This window comes from Scomber scombrus, chromosome 1, assembly GCF_963691925.1.
Source record: "Scomber scombrus chromosome 1, fScoSco1.1, whole genome shotgun sequence".
NCBI lineage: Eukaryota > Metazoa > Chordata > Actinopteri > Scombriformes > Scombridae > Scomber > Scomber scombrus.
Window position 1 is genome coordinate 26512631 of NC_084970.1, and position 24392 is coordinate 26537022.

The 24392-nt window shown below is 39.8% G+C and overlaps 1 protein-coding gene across 1 annotated transcript; it reads right to left on the bottom strand.

The window, feature by feature from the left end:
* Window positions 1–7906: 7906 nt before the first annotated feature.
* Window positions 7907–23523, bottom strand: rbms1a (RNA binding motif, single stranded interacting protein 1a). Its single transcript, XM_062424225.1, has 14 exons — window positions 23232–23523; window positions 21356–21498; window positions 18138–18196; window positions 16819–16910; window positions 15374–15531; window positions 14997–15076; window positions 14781–14881; window positions 14575–14624; window positions 14385–14475; window positions 12478–12528; window positions 11532–11633; window positions 11249–11317; window positions 10920–10994; window positions 7907–10018 (listed from the first exon to the last, which is right to left on the bottom strand). Exons 1-13 carry the CDS (start codon window positions 23280–23282, stop codon window positions 10926–10928), a joined length of 1116 nt encoding a protein of 371 aa, XP_062280209.1. The 5' UTR covers window positions 23283–23523; the 3' UTR covers window positions 7907–10018; window positions 10920–10925.
* Window positions 23524–24392: the final 869 nt, after the last annotated feature.

Here is a 24392-nt window from a genome sequence, read left to right on the forward strand (position 1 = left end):
GGAAAGTCACCTGACTGCCTGCCCCCAAAGATAAAATCAACACCTTAATCACCTTAATTCTGTCTGACAATGAGGTACAACAAGTAATCAAATTAAAATGCTTGGGTTTGCGTACCAGGTCGCAGCTTGAGTTCCATTTTCTGTGGGGAGATCTGAGTGCTGTTAAAGTGGCTTGTCTTCCTCCCAAGTGGGCGATCCTGGAGGATTTGGCCTCTGGAAACAGGGAACTCCAGCTGGCCATTGGCACATCCTTTTTCTAGTAAGCTTTCCAGTGTGTCACATCGTTCACTGACTGAAAACCAGTCTGTGAAATTCTGAATGATGAAGAGTGAAAAAAAAGTCACATGTTGTGCAATTCATGACACAATCCTCACAACTCATCAACATGTTGGGTTGTGAAGATTGTTTTACAGCATGCCATAAATATACAAGTTTTATTATCATCTGAAGGTGCAGTCTCCTGAACATGCAATGTCATTGTGTTGATCTGTGAAACAAAAAATTATATATTTTTGAATGCATTACGGTTATTATCTGCTTACATGCTGGTTGTTTTACACCAGCAACACTGGCTGCCTACCTCCTGTGTGCACCAGGCACAGTGAGGACTGAGCTGTAGGCACTCATCACAAGTCACAGCGCTGCCAGCTGAACAGGATCCTGCAGAAACACAGTAGGAGACACAGAGAGCATGTTAACACTGACCAGAGTTTCCTGCAAACAATTTAAAAACTCTCCAGGAAGTGGATCTATATTTTTTAAAATGTATCATAAGATTTGAGCCCTAATACAATAATATTTTCTGTGTTTAATTTAGGTTGTGATAGATTTATTCACGTGTGAATAAAAATACTTAAACACAAAATCTTTTTACTATGAAGCATAATTAATATAATTAAATAAAAAATAATAATTAAAAAAAACACTCACGCATTATGCTGCTCATGAAACACTGTTACTCATTGTTTGCATAAACGCCCTTGATTCTTTCCCTTGCTTACCTTCCACGGTGTGGATCCAATACCGGAGAATCAGGCTCAGCAATATAAGCCCCATTAGTCCGTGAGGTTACTGGTTATGATGAAACAGAAAAAGAATATTTCATGTTGTCTGGCTCACATTTACAGAAATGAAACACATCCAGCGTCATGCCTCCTCTCTCTAACAGAAGGTAGACTATAAAGCGCCACTGCCGTCCCGTCCTACCTGGATACGAGAATAGAAGGAGGAGGGAGGGGGAAGGAGGTGAGTGGATGCCTCACCTGCGTTTCCTTTTATGTTCACTTCCGTCCAGGTGAGCGAGCGAGGCGGGAGCGTGGAGAAATACAATCCATAAGGACATAATGGCAAGTGGCAACTGATAATTAATCAGATTTATTAGACTATTACCGATTTAGTCATATTCAGAACTGATTGACAATGAGAGAAAAGCCTACAGGTAGGAAACAGAGCCTGACCTAGGCTTACTGTGAGTATAATTTTCACTCTAGCTATACTGTACTTGAGCTTGAACTATTGTACTTTTTATTCCACTACGTTCATTTGAAAGCCGTGTTTACTAGTAACGATTGGGGGTTTTACACAAAGAACATATAGTTTACAGTGTGCAATGCATTATCAGTATTTCACAATCTCTTTGGCTTATTACCCCTCACAAAAGAGCAGTGTCCAGCTCAGATTCAGATGTCTATGAGTTGTTAGTAGTTCCACCAAAGAGACTTTTCCACTCTAAACTTCTCAGGATGATTTCATTCAAACTGTTCAATTCCCCAATGAGGTAAAACACTCCAATATTATACAAAACCAGCAAAGATCAGAGGAAAGTCTTTAAAAAATGATTAAAAATGTGTGTAGCCAATGTTTGTTTTTCCTTTTTTCCAGCCCCATTGATCATGCTTTGACCACCCAGATTCACTTTATTACTCTTAGGAGAGGGCCTGACCCCCAGGATGGACTAAACTTTATCTAAAGTTGTTCGAACGAGCTCCAGCTACAACAATACATTTCTATGTAGGACGTGTTGCATCACTACCAACAATAAAATATACAATACTAATAATAATAATAATAATAAAATACAATAATAGTGTTTTTACTTTGATCATTTTTAACATTTTATTATAATGTACTTTTAGTGTTACTTGACTGAATGAAGGGCATGTAATAGAGTATTTTGACACTGTTGTTCTGGTATTTTTCCTCACGTAAAGCAGTGTACCACTGTGCTAGTGAGCTCTACAATATAGTAGATACATATTTGTTACAGCAGTCAAGTCACATTAATCCCAAAAGTTTAAGGACACTTAAAAAGACACAAACAGAATAACAAAACCATAAATAATTATATTTAACAAGAAGCCAAAGCAAAGCTGGGATCATACTCTAACTCTAAATATATATACAATTACATAATGTGTATTGGTAGTACAAGTAGTGAACCCATCCTATGTGGCATTATTATAATTTATTACATAAGTAGTTCAACGTTTTCATTTTATTTTTTCTCATTTAATTTCTCTGTTTTTTCATTCAATGAAATTCCTGTTGTATTCAATAGTATTTTATGTGAAGCCCCTTGTGACTGCAGAAATACTGTTTGTCAAGTTTGAAGAGGATTGTTTATACTATTACAACATTATGCTATTAATGTTGAATTATTGAGTGACTCTGATAAAATCACTTAATCACTGAAGTATGGCTGACTGAGGCTAATAAAAGACAGACAGGCCACACCATAAGCAAATACAGCCTCTATACCGCTATCACCCAGACACTATGACAGGAGATATGTTAATCTTTAACAACATAACCTGAACATGAATCATTCTCATTGCTCTTTCAGTTTGACGATTAACCTCGTGTTAAAAACAACTATGCATGCCCATAGTAAGATATGAAATATGACCGTGAGTGTGTGTGTGAGTATAACACGGGGGTGGAGGGTGAAGCTGCATAGATGTTGAACCATTGACAGCTGCTGTGCAAATATGCCTGCTTGTCCCAGCTCGGAGGAATCTCACAATTCAGCACCACACCCCTCTGGATCTGGGTGAGTTCCATCTGTCACCCCAAACCAAACCCCCTCGACTCCTCCGTTTCAATCCTTGTAACCCCTCTGTTCTTCTCCTCCTTTCTACTTTCAATGACAGCCCTCTCTCCTCAGCTCTCTGTATTTTGATCCACCTAACCAAGTGGCCTTCTTCAAGTGTCAGTCTGTGAAATTGGCATTTCCTTCGGTGTTTGGGAGTCTTTGATTTATACCCCTATGGTTTAATTCCTCTCATTTACTGTCTGTCAGTCTACCTGTGATCTCCCTTGCTCTGCTCTCCTCTTCTCTCCTCTCTTCTCATCTCCCTTCCTCTCCTCCTCCTTTCCTGTGATATCTCAGCATGACGCAATCACCAAATGTTTATAACTTCTCATTTTTTTAGGGGATTTTATGTTCACGTCATGTGTGCCAGATGTTGAAGGTCTAATAAGGTTGAACCATCTCTGCTCAGGATTCAGCCTGGCTCTATTCTAAATTTAAAACCGCTTGCCTTTCAATAAGGCTTTAGGGAAATTAAAGTTTTCTGTATGAGAATCATGACATGATTTTTAAGAATGTCATTCTCATCAAAATTCAACAATCCATAATATATTCTCTCACATATCTCCCTCACAGTAGGTATACTTAAACCCTGCAATGAGTCAACTCACCTTCAGGGGCGTCCTCTGATAACATGCTGTCCCGTCTCAGTCTGTCTTCCTTGTCATCAAGTGAAAAGTGGAGAAAGTAGCAGAGTATCAGGGCAGTACATTCAGTCCTATTGTATCCCGGGAGTCGTCAGAGTAACAGTAAACCTATTGTAACGGCGCCCTTTATGAAGCATAGCGCAAGGGTGACCCTGCTGCCCATGCTCCTTGGCTCATGTGTGCTTGTGTGCATGTGTGTGTGTCTGAGTGTGTGTGCATGCATACTGGGGTCATGTGTGGGTGTTTGTACAAGCTCCAACTTGCCTGTGTGTGTGTGTGTGTGTGTGCGTGTGAGTGTGTGTGTGTGTGTGTGTGCGTGAATGTGTGTGTGTAGGGGGAGCCTGTGATGATAATGAGTGACAGTAACAACTGCTAGCTGTGAGACTTCCACAGGAGCTAGCTAGCCTCTGACTGATGTGGAAGTGTTGCACTCTAGAGGCTAAAGCTGGTGTGAACTGCAGCACTATGTGTTTGTGTGTGTGTGTGTGTGTGTGTGTGTGCGTGCATCTGTGTATGTGTGTGCGTGCATGTGTGTGTGTATGTGTAAATGTGCACATGTTTGCTCAAGTTCAATTACTTCCTGCAGTGAGGAGGAGGAGGAGGAAGCCAAGAAAAGGAGTGCCAGTGCAGCCTCCTTCATATAATGGTATGGCTGGAATGCAGGTGCACACTTTTATGCATGTGAAAAGAACTTAATTAGAGAGCTACAGTCTACATTATAAAGTAATTGAATGTTAAAGATGATATTATCCAAAATCTCAATGTTTGTCTGGGAAGTATTTACAATCAGAACAAATGGCATCCCTCTATCCTTAAACAACAAAAGGAAGAGCAACAGAGGAGAGTTCACACTTCATGGATGGACAGACATGCGACAAGTGTTAAGAGAAATACTGTGGCATCACTATCTTATGAGAAGTATTAATCTCCAAAATGTTAACTTTTCACTAGCTGTGAATAACAGCCTTGTTTTCAGCTTTGCGACGCTTTTCAGGTAACCCAGTGTGGTTTTAAGACGTAGGAGAATTTTCTTAACCTATAAAACAACGTCCATGTTTGAAGATACCTGATTTTTACTGGTAGGTGATGATATGACACTTATTTCAAGTGCAGAATGTTCAGAAGACATGTCAGGAGAAGTGGTTATCTATAGTTTGTTTATTGACTGTTTATGGACTGCTATGTGCAGTATGTCAAAGTGATTTAGCACAGGGAGCTGTAAAGTAAACTGGTGAAATAACTAGACACTAGAACTGACAGGCTTTTTACATTTTTATTGTTTTCTTAAATACTTTCTAATATCAGTGGCTGTACATGTGCTGCTGTTGTATTCAGATTTACAATGAGTATCCTACAACGACTGTGTGGCATTATCAGCTAAATATTTCATTCAAGTTTGCTTTGAGTCTCTTTTCCTTGAAGGTAAATCTTTGTGAAGTCCCTCTTATAAATAAAATGTGGCTAAACTTCCCACTAAACTGGAGCAATGTTAGTTGGTAGTATGTGTTTATATTTTAAATGGTTACAGTCAGCATAATATTTTACAGGTTCAATGTTACAGGTACACTTTAAACTCTTGACACTTTATTTTAAGTCCCAATATTTAGCATTTATAAGCAGAATACAAACACTTAATAACACACTAGATGTAGTTAATAGAAGATATAAGTGCTTATTTATGTATTTATGAACAACTATAACTCCTCCTATGGGCATCTATAATTGGAGGCTGGTGTATAAACAGATAATGAATGACATTATAGTAAAAAGACAGTTGTACTCATAAAAGTCCAGTCTTCACTGGAGAAGCATTTGTATATTAATAAATACTTAAATTGTCCTTATATCTTCATATAACTACATTATAGTGTGATATAAACCACTTTTAAATGTTTATATACTGCTTTAACTAGAATTATTTTAGCTGCTTCTACGTGAGTGATGATAAAGTCAAGCAGCAGTTTTTGTACTCAACTTGTTACTTTCTTTGCTCCTACTGGAAACTGAACAGAAATGAATCTAGACGACAAAGTTGCAATCAACAGTCCAGGACAAACAAACAAGGCCTTTTGCAGAGATTCAGAGGTACAATTGGTTACAGTTGTTGTAAAAAATAAAGACGCTAATATGTTACAAGGCTTATGCAGCCCGATGAAGGCAGAACATGTTCCTGCACTTCAAAATGTTATATGCAGCTTTATCAAACAAATCAAAAAAACAATGTTTCAGTCCACTGTGATTCTTAGTCAGACCAAGTTCACATCAGAACTGTTATTCAGGTCATGTTGTATTTAATCAGGCAGTGTGGTAACAAAACATGGCCCTGGCTTAAAGATGTAGAATGCAGGAGTATAAATATAATAAAATGAAAGTTTACAATCAATTTGACCGTTTTGGTGTTCTTTCTTTTATCACATCATGAGACACTTTTGAAAATATAGAATTAAGATAACCCTGCAGTTTGTGTCTTTAGGAAGCGTCCCACGTGTTGATTTGCTGACGGGTATCACACTAAATGAATGATATTGGATCCTGAAGTAGGCCTCCCTTCTTGATGTCTGTGCCCCGCGTCTGACCTTGGGCTTTCTCAAGGGATCAGTGCCATGTGTCCCCTCAGCTGTGGAGAATTAAAAGAGAGACAGAGAGGAGAAGAGGAGAGGAAAGAGAGACAGGGAGAGAATCTACTTGGCATGTTCCTCATGATCAAAGGGTTGATGCCCTCAGGCATTTGATTGACGTCTGCGTGTGCATTGGGTGTATGGGACATGCATGTATATTCCTGGAGTTGAGGTTGAGTGGTGTGTGTTGGTTGGGGGTGACGACAGAAGGTGTGATGACTAATCTTGCACCCCAGCAGTTTTTATCCCTTTGACTGGTAAGAGATGGGGCATGGTGCCTTTATGTCTCTGGGATCAGCTGCGCTAAGTCTGAGCTTAAGAAGGGAGATCCGGTATAAGAGTGAATCTACAAAGGCTGTGTGCCTGAAATAGTGCAGGAAAGGGCTGAAACATGAGCTCACACATGTTGCACTTGTTGCACATCTGATCTGTCATAAATTAAATACATAAGATCAGGCATAGTCATAGAGGAAGTTATCCAAGCTTGAAAATTAACATTTGTTCCATATTTAAGGGGCAGCTCACAGCACCCTCTGCTGCCAGACAATGAGTAAAGCTCAATTATCACAGAGGATTTGCAGTGGATGTTTTAAAGGGTTCTTCTTGATCTTTATTTTCTAAAGAGAGTATTTGAGGTTGTTTGTGTCAGGTATTTCAGGCAAGATTAGCTGGTTCTGATTTGAGCAAGGAATTTGTAAAATGTGGTTTGTGTTCTTTCTGTTCTTTTAAAGTCTTAAAGGGGCAATCCACTGATTTTTTTTTTCTTTACACTTGACGATCATGTAGAATGTCACATATAGAATAAAATAGTCCTTTCTTTGGTTGTAGCAGGAACATTCCAAAGTCTGAAAAAATAACTTACAGTAACGCAATCAGTTATCTTCCCTTTGGATTCGAGACAATTAACATGGAAAACGTGCTATGTTTGTGAGGAAATATGTTATTTAGTTACATTATGGACATTGTATCCAACACTTGTGGAGCTTGACCCACACTAGGGAGGATATATCTTGGCCTCTGCTAGAGACCTGCAACCCAAATAAAATACCAAAAATCTGCAAAAACACCAAAACCAACAATGAATGAATTGATCCTATATTGCCTGTGGAGTCACACTGTTGCACAGGGTGACATTTTCTTTCATAACCATGAATACAACCACTGTTATTTTGAGTCCATCCAAAATACACCACACTGCTGCTGCAACTGCTAACCAGAGCACCGAATGTGTATAAATAGTCCCCAAAAATGCACTATTTACTTTTGTTTGAGACACATTTGTTGCACTAATATGTGCCCAGCTGTTTCTAAAGAACTTAGCCTGTTAAAAACATAAAGCTGACAGGCACAGAGAGGACAAGGAAGTCAGAGAGTAATGTGGGAGATGGACAAATGCATTGATGATTTTGGTCCTTTTCATGGGATTTGATGACAATAAGAAAGTACAGAACAATACCATAGTTAACTTCAAAACACATCAGAACAAAAAGTGTGAAAAAGCAGGAGTCAGAAACAAAATGATGAGGCCAATTAAACATACAAGAGCCTTATGTGAGAAAGAGAAGAGCCTTTTTATTCATCACTGTTTCAAATGTTTTCAAAGGAGAGAGCAAGGAGAAGATTGTTTGAGAATCAATTGAAGGTGACAGGGGGAAGCAATGAGGATAACATGTACAAGATTTTTTTATGGTTTTTTTTGCATTTTTACATTTTTTCCAGCCATAAATGTCCAGAATGTGAAAGCACCTGCAGTAAAAGTCTGATTACTGTAAGTATTTTCATATTGTGAGCATTCACTGCTACAGTACTATTGATCAGGTAAAACGCTACGACCTTACAGCTTTGACCATTTTCTTGTCTCGTAGTCGTGTATAGTTCTTACATCATAAATCTTCAATTTAAGGAAAAAAAACCCCAAAGCAAACAACAAAACTCACTTATTTTTCACTTTGGCCCTGGATGTATAGAATTTTCAAATATAATTTTTACTTTACTTTTGAAACACATGCTGTCAGCCACCGTCCGTCCATCAGGCATCTTCCATCAAATTCTAATTGTGGTTTTGAATTAAATACTTTTAAGTACTTTGTGTGTAATTGTTGCCTTTATTTTGCATTATGCATGATTTCAGTTACTTTTCCACTCCAAATTGTATTAAGCTGCTGTATCTGACCAAACACGTAGCTATATTCTAGTCTTTTTTGGAGAGATTTACAAAAGCAGTTTAAGCCAGGATAGTGACATTTATTCTTTTTTTTTTTTTTTAAGGAAAAATTGAAAAGGTAAGGGACAGTGGTGTATCATCTAAGATCTGGCTAGAAAGGCAGAAAAAAAATCACCAAATAAATGCGTGTAGACTGCATTCATTTGTTCAAGGACGTTGTAAACCAACTATTTTAAGTAGAAGCTAGCAGTTGTCTTACTTTGAATCTTTAAAACGGAGCATCAAAACTAAACAACACTCATCATCTGGAGAAAAAAAAACACACACACGAGAACAGAGGCAATGACAAATAAAGATGAGGCAAAGCACAATGTTTCTTTGAAAATCAGGAAGAGAAATGCTGCATGTGGGAGACAAACGGTAGAAGTCCTATTTAGCCAGCTCCTGAGCGTGGCTTTTGTTCTGCTTCGTCCACTCTGGTGAAAAGGGCTTTACCCGCAAACCCCACAACACCAGCAGACTCAGAACCATGAGGTAGATCACTGGTCAAACTGACCACAAGAGGGAAAAAAAACCAACAACCCTCCTAAAAGATGCCCATTTGGAGAAAACGTGTAATTTCATAAAAGTACGGCTCTTAATTCATGTCATTTCTAGAGTTTAAAAAAAAGGAAAGAGGGAGGGGGGGGGGGGGGGGATTACCTTGCTCTGAGTTTGTCACCGTTCTTTTTTTTCTCAGTATTGCAGTGGGACTCTCATTGTCTTTATTGCCACCAGAAGACTACATAGCGAAACACTCCATTATTTCACACACACGTTTGATCAATCAGATAGAAATATGACACCTGATCAAGTTCAATGAAGAAATGTTGGAGAATGTTCAATGTGTGACGTAAGGAAGGCACCTTTTCCAATAATAAATTTGTTAATTCCTAATGAAATGGTCACCTGTATCAGCTGTCAAGTGCAGTTGAGCACAATTTTTTTTGTAAGTTATTCTGTGACAACTGTGGAAGCCAAAATGAAGCTTTTCTGAAACTTTAAACTTGAACGCAAACAAGATTTTTGGAAGGGTTCTTCATGTATCACAAATAAAGTAACTATAAAAGCACAGAAACCTTGGAGGGGGGAGTGTGGGGGGGAGGGGGGGGGTATCTCAATCTCATGCATTTTAATATCACATCATACTGGGGATGATGAGGGAGTGAGGGGACTTGGAAGGGGGCAGGGTCCTCTGGCTTTTATTTGAGAATCCTTGAAAAAAGAGAAAAAGAATAGCATGTTGTTTCTTATCAAAATAAATCTTTTTTTTTTTTTTTTTTCTGTCATTAGCCAACTGCTTGAGTCCATTTACACTGTCCTCATTTTCCCACCACAAACATCGGGGCTGTGCAAAAAAGTTCATGTGTCTGGTCCAATCAGAGAAGGCCGTGACTGTTATCACTGTGATGTCATCAGCAACGCCACACCTGCCTTCTGGCTCACAGAGGGGTAATCTAGCCTAAAAATAAAAACACAGCAAGCAGAAGCATTGACACAAGACTATAAACTAGTATGAGAAGCAACATTCATTTCATATTATCTCTGACCAACTGTGAATTTTGAATGAATTAAGGTCATATGATCTTAATAACATTTAGGTTATTAAACAAGTTTTTTTCCCACTACTTTTAAGAAATTGCAGTTGTGACTAATTGAGGCAGCTTGTATGAAGTTCTTTTGAGTTGTAACAAACTGCTGTTGTATTTCCCTCCATCAGCGTGAACAAAACAACATGATGTGCGTCAAGTGTGTGTGTGTGTGTGTGTGTGTGTGTGTGCGCGCGCGCGTGCGTGCGTGCGTGAACATGCTAATAGGCATTTTTAAGGAGGACAAGGAGGCAAATGGTGTCTTTTTGCCAGCTCCTGCAAGTGATTGGCTTCTCTTTGGGTTGATAGGTGGTTGATAGGAACTGTAACCCTTTTTTAACTCTTTTTTTCTTCTGTTTATGTTAGTTATGGAGGTAAGCTATTGTAAGGTTGTAGAAAAATCCTTTTGGCTGGTGTTTCTCCAGCATGATATATGTTTTGTCTTTGTAGATTTAGCTCATCAATGCCGCTCCAGTGGATCATTTCACCCCTAACCTTCTGGAAAAGCACTGGAGAGCATCTGAACTGAAATCCATTTATGAAAAACGTATCAGTATTTACAACTGCAGACAATTGTTCTCATTAATGTGTCACATAACTATATCTATAATCTATATAGTCTTAGTAAATGACTCAGTACTATGTATAAACCCTTAATAATAGGTGCCTGATTAAGTGGTGCCATAACTTCAATTACGAGTCAGTAAAGTTGCTGAAACAAACAACCTGCCCTCATTTATGTCAGCTGGCTTTCACTCAGAAACTGGAGTGTACCTGTGATTACTTGCTGAGTTGACTATAAGGAGACGAGTTGTTGGAAGAATCCACTTGCTGCTGTGTGCCATTTTCCTGAAAAGCAAAAACAACATCTCTCATTTAGAAACTTAGAATGACCACCTTTGCTTTGTTTGCACTAAGATAATTGATAGTTTTAGAGGACGAACACTCCTGAAGCAATTTAAGGTAAGTTTTTTGTGCTAGCATGGTGTGTTATAATTCAAAATAATTACTGTTTTAAGGTACATCAAAGTTAAGCGGACACCAGATAGAAGCTGAATGTTTTGAATAAGGAGTTGAATGAGATAATATTACAATAAACGTACCGCTGCTGCCTGCATGGGAGGATACTGAGGCATGTAAGCTCCTTGGACACCAGGGTTGGCTGCAATATACTGTGAAACAGGAAAGAAAAATCAAACATTTTATTGCCAGGCGTTGCCATGCATACATGTTGTGCTTAATATAATCGTCACCCTATTAAAGATTGCTGAAACTAGCATTCTGCCATAATATTTTTCATTATGTTTTATTGAATTATACTAATTCATGCTGATTTGATTTGATCACTGCTGTGCATGATGTCGGATATCCCAGAATTCCTCTCACCGCTCCAGTGTTTCCCAATGACAGCTGGCCCATCTGCTGAGTAATCATGGCTGAAGGATGCAATGACATGGAGGGATCCACAGAGGGAGACATCACAGGAGCCTGCAATATAAGGCAGTTGAGCTTTTTTTCTTTTTATGCCATGAATCACATGATAGTTGTACAAATTAAATCAACTTATTCTGATACAACACAAATGTAACATAAAGGCTATGACAACAGTGGCAGGCATTGTTGAGTATAAACAGAGCATGAGTTATGGTTTAAAACCTTTTCATACAAGACAGAACAGAAAGCTTGTCTTTGAAAAACGTGTGGTTTTGATGTTATGCTTCACTCACTCTTTGATAATATGTTAGCAAATATAAAGTATTTTATGCGCCTGTGTTACATTAAGTAAAAAGTACGGCTTTGCAAGCTTAAGCCTGTTCTCATAGGCGGTATATTCCTTTTAAACATGACGCCTTTAGGGAATAGACCATTTCCTAGTAACAAGTGGGGGAAGGGGCAGATCAGCAGAGACACTTGTTCCACTGGAAACCATCTGTTGGAAGAGTCAAAGAGTCACAAGACTGTCTCTGCTTCAGGCATTTCCTGCTGGATCCAGAGAGGAGGGAGGTGGGAGGGGGTTGTGGCTAAATGTCTTTTTAGTTGTTCCATTACTCCCTAACATACACACTTTTAAAAACACACATACACACTTGCGATATGTAAATACACCGAGGCACGTTTTTTCAGAACTCATCTCTGCTCCTTCTCCTAAATTTTGGGGAAGTTTTGGACATTGTTGCTTTAACTGTGTCAGCAGAACAGGCTGATTACAGTAACACTCTGAGCTCAGAGCTTTAGCTGTAGCAGTGCCACACACCCATTTCCTGTACACATAATAGGAGGTGGCCTATAAGTGTATGAGAGAGAAAAAAAGGCAATGCTCTTGCTCCCTTACCGGGTGTTGCATGATATATGGTTGATGTGCCACCCAAGAATGACTCTGTACCTGATGAAAAGTCAGACAGGAAAGGAAAGGCAGGAAGAGAGGCAGATGAAAAGAAAGAGAGAGACATTTACTTTACTTTAATGAAACTTTTATATTCCAAACTAGATTCACAACTGCAATAAACATTTTTACAAGGATGTTGTCAGTCTGGAATGGATGTGGCAACAAAATCCATTCATTCATCCATCTGTTTTGAAGTCATTTATCTTGGTGAGAGACTCTGGTTAACCATAACAGCCAAAATATATTTAAAGCCTTCAGTATGTCAGAGTGTCATTCTCTCTTTTTAGCAGTTTTCTATAAGTTCCTTCTCTATACATCAACAATATCCCAAGTTTAGTTCAATAATTCCTGACCTTTACAGCACACCCTGAGCAAGTTATAGCTTTTCCTCTCCTGGAGTGCTGAATGTTTCTCCAGAACCTCTTTGATGCCGTCACAAAGCCAATCTGGGAGCTTTTAACAAGCATGTTCCAGACTCATGTAACAATACTAGCTGTGGCCATTTTGGCCTGTTTCTCCTTTGAGGGCATCACCTGAGCCAACCAGGCTTTCTTCAGCTTGATAGCTACCCTCACCACTGGTGTCCACCAGAGGGCTCTTGGGCTGCCAACCTTCTCGGTGAAGTTCTTTTTATCCACTGCCACAACCCTCAAGGCAAAGGTTAGGCGCAATGCTCATTGGGCAAGCTGCAGAGCTCAGGAACATGAAAGTGTTGTGGACATTGGCAGCGGAAGCTGTGGCATGTGTTGGGATGTGGGGGACAGACTGGTGTAGTTACTTCTTTATGCAGCCTTGCCTCTTAGAGCCCAACCTCCATTGAGCAGTTGTGTTAAAAAAACTCCCAGTGGATGAGGGGGCCACTGGATGTGAATGTTAGACCCAGACTGATTGTCTAAATTAGACCTTCTAAGGGACAAAATGAGTTGGGTACTTAAGAAAAAGCATCACCTTCTAACTAATTAATCTTACTTGGAGACTTCAGGGCTCTGAGTCTGTGTCTGCTGACATTGAGTGGGGCACCTGAATGAGAATGGGCTCATCCATCTGATTGAAAAGCTTTATTAGATATGAATCCTAGTTATGGATTGGCACAAAAAGCTCCTTATTCAAACACAGAGAAGCTCATAAGTGTTCATAGAATTCAATTTCTCTCGGAAAACTGCACAAGGAGAACGGCTGAGTTTATTACTTTGAACATATTACCAACTCTCCACATGATGGGAATGTGCCAAACAGGCCTGGTAGACCCAAACATGTAGTGGGTTTATCTGGAGACCATCTGGCAGCGGACTCTGTTCAAAACTTCTATTGTGTGTTGCAACCCTGCTGAACAACAACCCTCAGATCAGAGTCATCCCTCGTGGGCAAATTACTTCCAAGCCACAGAAGTGTTTTTGCTGCACATAAAGTGATGAATCAAAACTTGTGAATGAAATGTTAAGCAACAGCGAGCAAGAACGAAAGTCAGAGAGAGCGTGACTCAGAGAAGATGGCTGTACTTTCTGTAAAAAGGACCTTTTTTTTTTTTTACAACTACAACTCTATGAACCCTATGAACTTCTGACTAACCCAGTCGTTGAAACACTGAAAATTCAAATTCAAATCTCCCACTGCCACATGGAGCTGCTGACATGTGAGGTGGCCCAGGACAGCTTCAACACTTATTCTTGCACCTATAGCACCTGTACTACCCACACATGAGCAAAAATACATCCAAACGCACATATACATGTACACCTCAACACCTCAAACACAAGATAAAGGGGAAGAGAGAGACGGTGAGTAAGATAGAGAGACAGAGAAATGATCTCAATTCAGTTCTCGTTCTTGTGGAAGTGTTATAGCAGCAGTACCTGGTAAGCAGAGACTGGAGACATGTAGGGAGACATTGCAGGCTGCACAGTCATTATCCTGTTGGTCACTGGATACGGAGAGGGATAGTACCTGAATGACAGAGAGTATTTTTAAAACACAGTTCAAGATTTATGAGGCAAGTAAAAATTTAAATGATGTCATGACCGGCTGTATCTGCTTGTGACATACCCATTCTGTATAGCTGCTGAGGAGGGGTCATAGGTAAGAGTCATTGCACCCTACAGGGAGGAAATACATAATATGGAATCAAATATTTCTATTTTACTGCTATTGAGCACAAAATTGGATAATAATCTAAAATATAACTGACAATCATCACTTATTCTGAGAAAAAAATTTTTTTTTAATACGTGATACATTAGGCAGATACATACTAGTCTGAGATCCCCTGTCTGTCCATTGGGAAGAAATCCACCATGAGCATGTTTCTTCCTTTGACTGTCTGCAAACTTACACAGCAAGGGCTGAGAAGGAGCTGGGGGCAAAGCACAGGAACAGCCAGTAAGCGACATATTAACAATTATTTTCATCACCGCCTCCACAGTTTTTATTGGAAGGAAAGTGTACAGAAAGGTGAATTTTTTTCCCACCTAGAGCTCCAGAGGCAATCTTGAGAAATTTCCCATTAAAGTGTGAGATCACTGCGTTACACTGCTCTGTTGTGTCCATCCTAAAAAGAGAGAGGATACAGCAACAAAACATGACTCATCAACAAAGAGCACAGAGACAATCTATATTGCAACTTACAACACAAAGTGGTATTGTTAGAAATGTTGAAAAGATCTCAGACTCTTTGTGGTTTTTGATTGCCCTAAAACTGCTACCCCCCCTCCCTTCACTCAACGTATTTCCTTATACAATATCAAAAACACTCTAATTCAAAGAAAAAAAAGCAGAGAAATTAATCAGTTGGCATTAAGTTAAGAGCAAACAAGTGCTCCTTTTTTGTAATTCCTCCGTGACCAACCTGGCGAAGCCCACGCCCCGGCTGTTGCCGCTGTAGTCTCGGAGGATCCGCGTGGAGACGACTTGTCCGAAAGGCTGCAGCATGTTCTCTAACTCTTTCTCATCCACAGAAATAGGCAGGTTGGAAATATACAGATTTGTTGGGTCTTGCTCCTGTTGCTGCTCCCATAAAAGAAGATGGAGAGGAACAAATAGACTGAATATAATGTGAATTATTTTGAATGGAAATGTTTCATAAAGTGCTTTGCATGAGCATGATGCATCAATGCAAAAAAGAAAGAAATCATAACAGAGGAGGGGACCTCCCAAGTCAAAAATAAAAATAAAACATACACACACACGCGTATTCACACACACAATATGTTATCTGAACTGAGAACGAGGCACATTTGAATATGTGAACATGCAGATATGGGAACCACAGATAAAGGCAGTATCTGCCCTATTTCTCCTGACCAATAAAATGCTTGAAATCAACAAAAACTACTCTCTTAAAAAACTTGCTAGTCTTTGTGGATCAGGGTTTGAGACTCAGCTTAAGTCTGGTTAAGGGTCAAAGGATGAAATTTGGTTAAACAAACATTAATAAGCTCTCCTGCACACACACAGACACACACACACACACTCACACACACACACACACACACACACACAATCACACACACTCTCTCTCTGAAAGACACTTCATCTGTACTGTGCAGCAGCTCAGCATCTTTATGGCCTTCCCTGGAAACAGCAGGAGAGCAGTGTAGCCTAGCTACCACAACACACAAATTGCACTCCGTGTTTGTTCCACACAGCGCTGCTACATGCGGGTCTCCAGAGAGCAACCCTTCATCAATGAACTCTCACCCATGAGTTTAAGCACAGAAACACAGGCTGGACTGGAAAAAGGAACGTCCTGAAACTGAAATGTTAGAATTTCCAATGCTGGCTATAAAACAAATCACACATGTGATGCATAAATAATCTGTTTGTCAGCTAAAAGTATTTTAGAAAATTAAAAAAACTGGTATATTTTTTAGTAGTCATAGAGACAGAGGATAAAGGATGCTGGTTTAGTGCTACAGTGCAGATATGCAAACATCAGTATGCATTAATGCTAATTGTTAACACTCAGTGACATAGTAATAATACTGGTAAAAATCTGTACTGTCTATACAGTACACAATGATGCGTTACTGTGTGGGCTTGTGGTCCTGTGTGTAACGTGTCAGGCTGACTGACAGGTTATTTGGCAGAGCGAGACGTGACATCTGGTTTCTACAGTGAAAGTAAATGGGGTCACGGCAAGAACAGCTTGTCAGCTGAGGTCATGTGACCAGTCTAATGTCATTCTCTAACACACACCAGACACATGCACGCATTACAGAAGCACAAACTCATAGAGATGTTCACACATGCACGCACGCACACACACAAAACACATGCCTGCACCAAACTCACCTTGGCCATCTGGGCCTGAATGCCGCTGGTTTTCAGAGCATGTACTGCCTTTAAAGCAGCCGCTGGGCTGTCAAAGTCCACAAAGCCGTAACCTGTGGTTTGTAGAGCAGTATTTACATGAATGACACTCAATGGGAAGCATAAACATCTATTGTACATTTTCCATCGACGGTATTATTTGGGGATGGCTACAGTAATATATACTGATATGTATTGCAAAAATATCAAAATGAAATTATATTATAAAACATGTAAAATATAAAATCAATTCAAACTACAAAACAAATTGTAAGTCAGATTTCTTCCTCTCTTTCAAAATTCTAAAAGGAACAACCCACATACTTTATGGTAAAATATGTATACTTTCTGCATGTTCACTGTTTTCTAAAGCTTAATTAATCGATGAATCTATCAGTTGCCAACTATTAAATTGATCACTATCTATTCTGATAATCGATAAATTGTTTGGAGTCGTTCATTAAGAAAACATTGTTCAAATTCTCTGATTCCATCCTTTCACATCCTTTCTATGACAAGAAACTAGATATCTTTGAGTTGTAAACAGTTAATTGGGACAAAAAAGAAGAAGTTTGAAGATGTCATCTTGGAGAAACAGTGTTACACATTTTTCACCATTTTATGGACGAAACAACTAATAAATGAATGAGGAAAATAATCCAACAGATTCATCAAGAATGAAAATAATGACAATCCTATTTCTGATTCTGAATGTGTTCTTCCATCATCCAGTTAGTCACTGGTTTCTGTTCATTTACATAAAACGAATGGTGTGAAAATCCACTTTCAGAGGCTGTAAATCTGCCTGAGTTAGATTATCCGTCATAATCTGCTTTTATTTTTGTCAAAGTGAAGTTATCGTTGCACTGTGATGGGCTACAGACGTAGCAAATGAACGTTTTCAGCTGCAACGCCACACATCGCAACTTTGACAAAAAAAAAGAAAAGACAGGCACTATTACTGTTCATAATCACTGTGATGGATCGACCAAGTTCCTGCAAATTGATTTTCGTATGCTATGGAAAATTAATGGAAACCAGCAGCTGCCATTGAAGGAACAGAAAACACATCCAAACATCTGTAACAAAATGGCAAGCATTGGAAAATAAGCTCAACTCATATAAAGTGCACCAAAATATTTGGGATAAAACATGGAAAAACACTGGTAAGATATAACCACTTTAACAGGAGAATCAACATACTTAAACAAACAAAAGGTTTCTGAATGTTCCAGCTATGTTGCAGTAGATAGGCCATTAGTGTTGAGCCAAGATCAATGAATGCCGACGACTTTACTGACCTTTACATTTGTTGGTTGTCTTGTCCAGGATTGCCTTTGCTGACTGAATCTTGCCATACCTGTGCACACAACAACATGTCACTTACTGTCAAAGATCTTTCTTTCAATATTATGAATCAACACCTAAGACTTGTGAATATGTCTCTTCATTGCCCTGGATTATTCTGCATTTGTTATTAATGCCAATCTAATATATATAAAAAATATCCCTTTGTGGGAGACATTTGTAGAGAGACTACCTTCATTTATGACAGACTAAAATGAGCATACAAGCAGAAAAGATGAATTAATAGAAATATTAAATACAAATATTTAAGAAGATACTTGGTGATTTTAGAGGCACATACATCGCATTACTACTCTCCCTTCATGTTTCCAAACACTATTAATCCAATTTGAATGTATCAGGCTTTGACTGACTTTATACTCAAGTTGAACTGTGTGGTATGAGCTGTGAGCTGCTATCTGAACACACACACCATACAGACTAAATGCCTAGCTGACATCACCATTCAGACCTTGTTGCTATGAAAAGCGCTTTCATTTCTGCTTTGTGCTGGCAAACACCATTGGGAACATGAACAAAACACAAGCAAACAGGACACAAACAGCTGCTGCTGCCGCTAGTTACATGGGTGAATGCCTCCCTCCATATGCTTGTGATTCAGAGGGAAAGAGAGGAGACAAAACTCCACTAATTATGGTATCCACCGCACTAACCACTCGGACTTCAGCCTATAGTATCAAGTATCAAACATGTTCACTGGGCTGCCTTACATGGCTGATTTTTTTCTTTTTAGAAAAACAATCAGGTTAACAGTCTGCGTCACATACCTTAGTTGAGCTATGTCTTTTCCATGTGTGTGTCTGTTTCATAGAGGTACGGTGGTTCAAGAATTTATGAGTCAGTGTACACTATGGTTACGTGTGTTTTTGAATGCCAATAATGATGTTTTTGCACTAAAACTGTTTGTTTTTTTATCTGAAATCTGTAGCGATTTAAATATTTCTATTTATTAAGCTATTTTTCCCCTTTATGTCAAGATACACATAAGAAACAGCTTTAAACTGTTGTTAGGTGCTAAAATGCTGTTTAAACCTAACATAATGACATTTTGTTGGTTTAGAACCTCTTAAAGGAACTGTCTGACATTTTGGGAAATATGCTTATTTGCTGTCTTGCTGAGGCTTAGATGACATACATAAGAGGGGGGTGAAGAGACTAGGGCAGTGAGCCCAGTATTTGCATTTGTATCCATATTGTTGGGCGGCAAAATGATTTGTTTATATTGCGCTTATAATTTTAGGTTATTAAAGTGTTAAAATGGTGGTCTTCATTAAACTACTTGCAAAGGAGGGTTCTGACACCAGGTTTCAAACCCTGGTCTCCAAGACCACACACAACTGCACTGACCACTCAACCAAAGCTCAGCTCTGCCAGATTCACAGACTTGCAGCTATTCATACATTCTTGACACAAAGACAAGACAGCAGAGCGGAGCAGGGGAGAAATACGGAGACAGCAGTATAATGGAGTCCCAACCTGCATGCTCATATTCGATATGTCTTGTTTTCTTCCAGAAAACAAATATTTTTTAATATATTTGTATGAAATAAATATTTGTCAAAAAAGAAAAAAGTGCTACTTTGATTACTGTATCCAAATTTGGCTCCACCCCTCGAAGAGATGCTGTGCTGCTGTTGGAAGAGCTGCAAACTGAGATTACTATGAGCAGCATGCATGGGAATAAATTACAATATAATAGATTTTTGTTATTTCTCGTTGAATAAATTGTGGTGGCACGGTGCTGCTATTGCGCTGTGCTGCTCTGTCTTGTCCGTCTGTGCGCCGTCAGTGTCCTCTGTTTACACTGAAGCGTTATTAGTTATGAATTTGTTTTTCGCTTTATTAGAAAATGGTGGTGTGGTGTGAGAGCGTGTGAAACGTGTTAATTCCATGTGTGTGTGTGTCACGGCCAATTGCGTGAGTATTGGCAGATGTGGAAGTCAAACTGTTTCTTTAAAGGACCAGTGTGTAAGATTTAGTGGCATCTACAAGGACAGACTTGACAGAAATGGAATATAATATTCACGACAATGCTTTAACGCTGGAGTGTGGGATTTTTGTCGCCCCCCTCTGGCAGAAAGGGAAGAGGGTGATGGCTGTGACTGTCTGAGTACGAAGATGTTACTATGAGGAAGGGATTTGATTTGATCTGAATACAGCCAGACACAAACATGTAGCATGCTCTCATGTGTACCCCAAATGACAGGCACACAGAGAGGGCCAGTAAAAATGGGTATGTTTAGATGGTCCTGATGGCCAGTACACAACTGGCTGTAACCCACTGTTGTGGCTGTAAAATGGTGGATAAATTATTATGGGAGTCACACATCCCCTTCGAAATGAGTTCGTCCGGTATCAGAATTTGATCCATTTGGTCCGATTAACGGCCAAACCGCCAACAAGGGAATGTTGCGCCAAAGATGAGATTTAAAAACTGCATACTATGAAACACAGAGAGATTTATGTGGTGGTGATAGGCTTAATCACTGCTAGGCTGAATCCCTATCCTGAACTCGTGAGGCAAGAGCTTGAATGTATCAGACATTCATTTATATGTAAAAATACCATAATGCAGGTTTAATCAGTGTATAATCACATGAAAATAAGAATGAGCCTTTTATATCGACTTAGAGAGCGGGTCCTCTTCCACGGAGGCAGCCATGTTGCACCGCCATGTTTCTACAGTAGCTCACAATGGACAAACCAAACATTGGCTTTAGAGAGGGCCTTTTTTCGCAGGTTTCGTGGCCACTGTAGGTTCTCCTACACACTTGTAAATGAAGGGGGTGGGGTTTGCAATCTACAACCTCACCGCTGGATGCTACTAAATCCTTCACACTGGTCCTTTAAAGCAATAATTAATTTAAAAACCTGAAAACCACTGAAAAATTAGGTCAACTTATAGATGGAACTAAAATTTCATAGGAGGTTTTACAGACTGATTTTTTGAATTATTCATTATGTTATTTACATGATAGGTGTGTATGTACAATATATACCTGTGGTCAGGGAGAAACCTTCATTAAATCAGAGTGGAGTGACATTGCTATGCTATATCTAAACCTCGCCATTGGCCTTCAACAGCAAACAAGCGTATCACTCCCCCAAAATGCTGGTGTGCACACACATTAGCATACTGGTGTGTACTCACTGGTGACAGAGTTTGACCAGGTCCAGGTCTGTAGTAGCAGGCGGCAGGCCTCGGATGTAGAGGTTGGTTTTGCTGAGCTGCTCCAGGCCTGTGCTGCTGCTGTTGCTGCTGCTGCTGGGACTGGACGGAGTCATGGGGTAGGACTGCACACAGGAAACCCACTGTTAGGAAGCGTATGGGAGCTAGATAATCTAATTTAAACCCAGGTCGACAGTGATCACAAGAGCATTTCATCTGTGCGAACCGAAAATGCACAAAAAGGGCACGTTAAGATTTTGGTATTCCATGTTACATTACAAGTCAGTATTGTAATTGGCACTTTTCCCCATTGTGACCCAGCTGAGACAACATCAGGATCTTATAGTCGGAGGTAAGTTTGACCTTAAAGCTCCAGGCTGAATCCATGTCCAACAATATTCCAGACAATATAACACAGCCTATATTAAAATCCATATATTATTGTACGTGGACCTTTGAGAATCACAATGTGATTAAATCTATGTTCATGTCCTACATCCTGTTTATCAGAAACCTACAGTTTTCTACATACTTGCGAGCCAAACCACGCAGCACTGCCCTGCAAAGCATTTCCTTCCCCTTACTCATTCATTAAAATAGCTCCCAGCCACCCCAAACCCTATCCAGATCAGATCAAAGACAAAGCATGGCAGAATCACACCATCTGTCCATAACCAAAGGACAATCCAATCCAAGAGCCAAATAACATGGATACAACTATAGCCATGCCAAAAAAGAAACACTGAGATATTCTAACACAGTCATGTGATGGTTAACCGTTCATAGCAGCTATTTTTCTTTTACAGATGAGGAATTGATCGCTGTGGCAGGAACATCTGTTAGGCCTGTTATGTCTTCAAGCAGAGGCCTTACATTTTTGTTGGTATGCAATTATCACGCTAACTTTTTTTTTTGAGACCAGGGTTCATATAAGGCCTTAGAGACAGTGCGCCATTAGAGCGCAGCTCCACTGGTTCATTTCACAGAGGCATCATCACCTTAAAGCTGACTAAATCAGTGTCACACCTACACTCTGAAAACTCATTGACTGCTTCCCTGCAGGAATTTATATGTGGCTGGTTTCATATCCCTGCTCTCAAAGTAATATACAGTACATCCTTATGGATAAATATCAAAATGTAATCTAAAAGGTGAATATTTTGGAGTCTTATGGGATGTAGGCTTAAAACTGAACCTACGATTCACTTCATCTGACACTGGGCCCACATTTCCATCATCAGAGGTTTTAAAAACAGCCTCCTCTTGCCTCTGTGCCTGCTTCCTATTTCCATCTCCCATCTAAATCAAAAGATATGATGCTAGGAAAAGGGAGGCCCGGCCTTCAATTACCTTTTTGTTCACCTGAGAGGTCAAAATGAAGGATGGTCTCCAAGCACACTGACTTACATTATTACACAGAGCTCTCTGGAGTCACCCAGAATGCATTAACCTATAAAATGGACTACAATAACCGTCGTGCATATTGACCAGAGCGGGTGAGTGACTGGGCAAACAAGGTTATATGGACATAATGATTAAACTCTCCGGTTGTAGAGCTATAGGTCAGCAGCTGGTTTCATCTCTCCATCCAGCCTATCAGAGGATCAGCTTCCCGTTTGACAAGTCGGCTGAAAGCAGTGGGTCTATTTTTTTTATTTTTTTTACTGAATTCATTTAGAGGCTGTATTAAAATGCTTTACATCCCATTTGAAAGCCCAATGTCATTTGTGGCTGCTATTATTCAGCCTATCTTTTAAAAAAATAATTTAAAAAAAGACTGTTTAGTCAAATGGTGCCTCAAGTGAGAGCGAAAAGTAGCCAGGAAAAAAAGATACAATGTGTGTGTATTTTGGCCTACCTGCTTACGATTGGCTGTCTTCAGCGGGTTGCCTGTATTTGCAAAGATCATCCTGGAGGTTATGGATATTATTTTATTTCCTATTTAGATCCCAAAAAAATACAAAAAAATATATCGCAACGCAGAGCCACTACAGAGACGGAACCCGAGCGGTGAATGAAGCCTATAAAATAAGCAATCGGTTTAAAACATCCGCATACTGAACGGGCTGGTTATCAGTAATAAAGTCTGTAATGTAACGTCCTCGGACCTGCATCTATACGGTCAGATGCAAACCAGGCGATGGACCAACCCTCCGGTCCGGTTCATTGATCTACGACGTCCTGGTGCAGACCGCTCGGCAGTCCCACCTACTACAGACCAAACCATCTCCGCCTCTGCAGGGTGTTTCACATCAAATGAACTGCGTGGCCGCCTCGCAAAAACTTACATCGGCGGTCTGTTTTTGGCGACAAAGAAGCATCGAAACGTGTGGTGTCTGTGGTTGCACTTATAAAAGCCTACAAAGTGTTTTGGGGTTTAATTTGCAGGCGCACAATCAGATGGACTGAAAGCTTGCCGCCTTTCATGTTGTTGTCGTCCGCGCATACCAAGCATTCTTCACCCCCACCTCCTCCAACCACACACACACACACACACACACACACACACACACACACACACACACACACACACACACACACACACACACACACACACACACACAAAGGCGTGTTTCCATCACTTCAGAGGACATTTCATTGACTTACATTCATTTCCTGGAGAATTGTCTTAACTTTAACCATAACCACCACATGTCTAACCCTAATCTAAACATAATCCTAATTCAACCCCAATTTTAAACCAAACCTTCACCCTTAAAATGAATGATTTACATAAAGGACACTTGCTTTTTTGTCCTCTTAAGAGAGGCAAGTCCCCACAACATGACTGTAAACAGATTTATGTCCCCACAACATGAGGTATATGTGATACACACACACATACAGGGACACAGAGAGAGAGAGAGAGAGAGAGAGAGAGAGAGAGAGAGAGAGAGAGAGAGGCGCACACACACAGGCAAACACACACACACAGAAAACACACTCACACACACACCCTCTTCCTCTTCCTACCCTTCCCCCCATCCAACACACTACATGTCAGAGAATCAGGATGCAA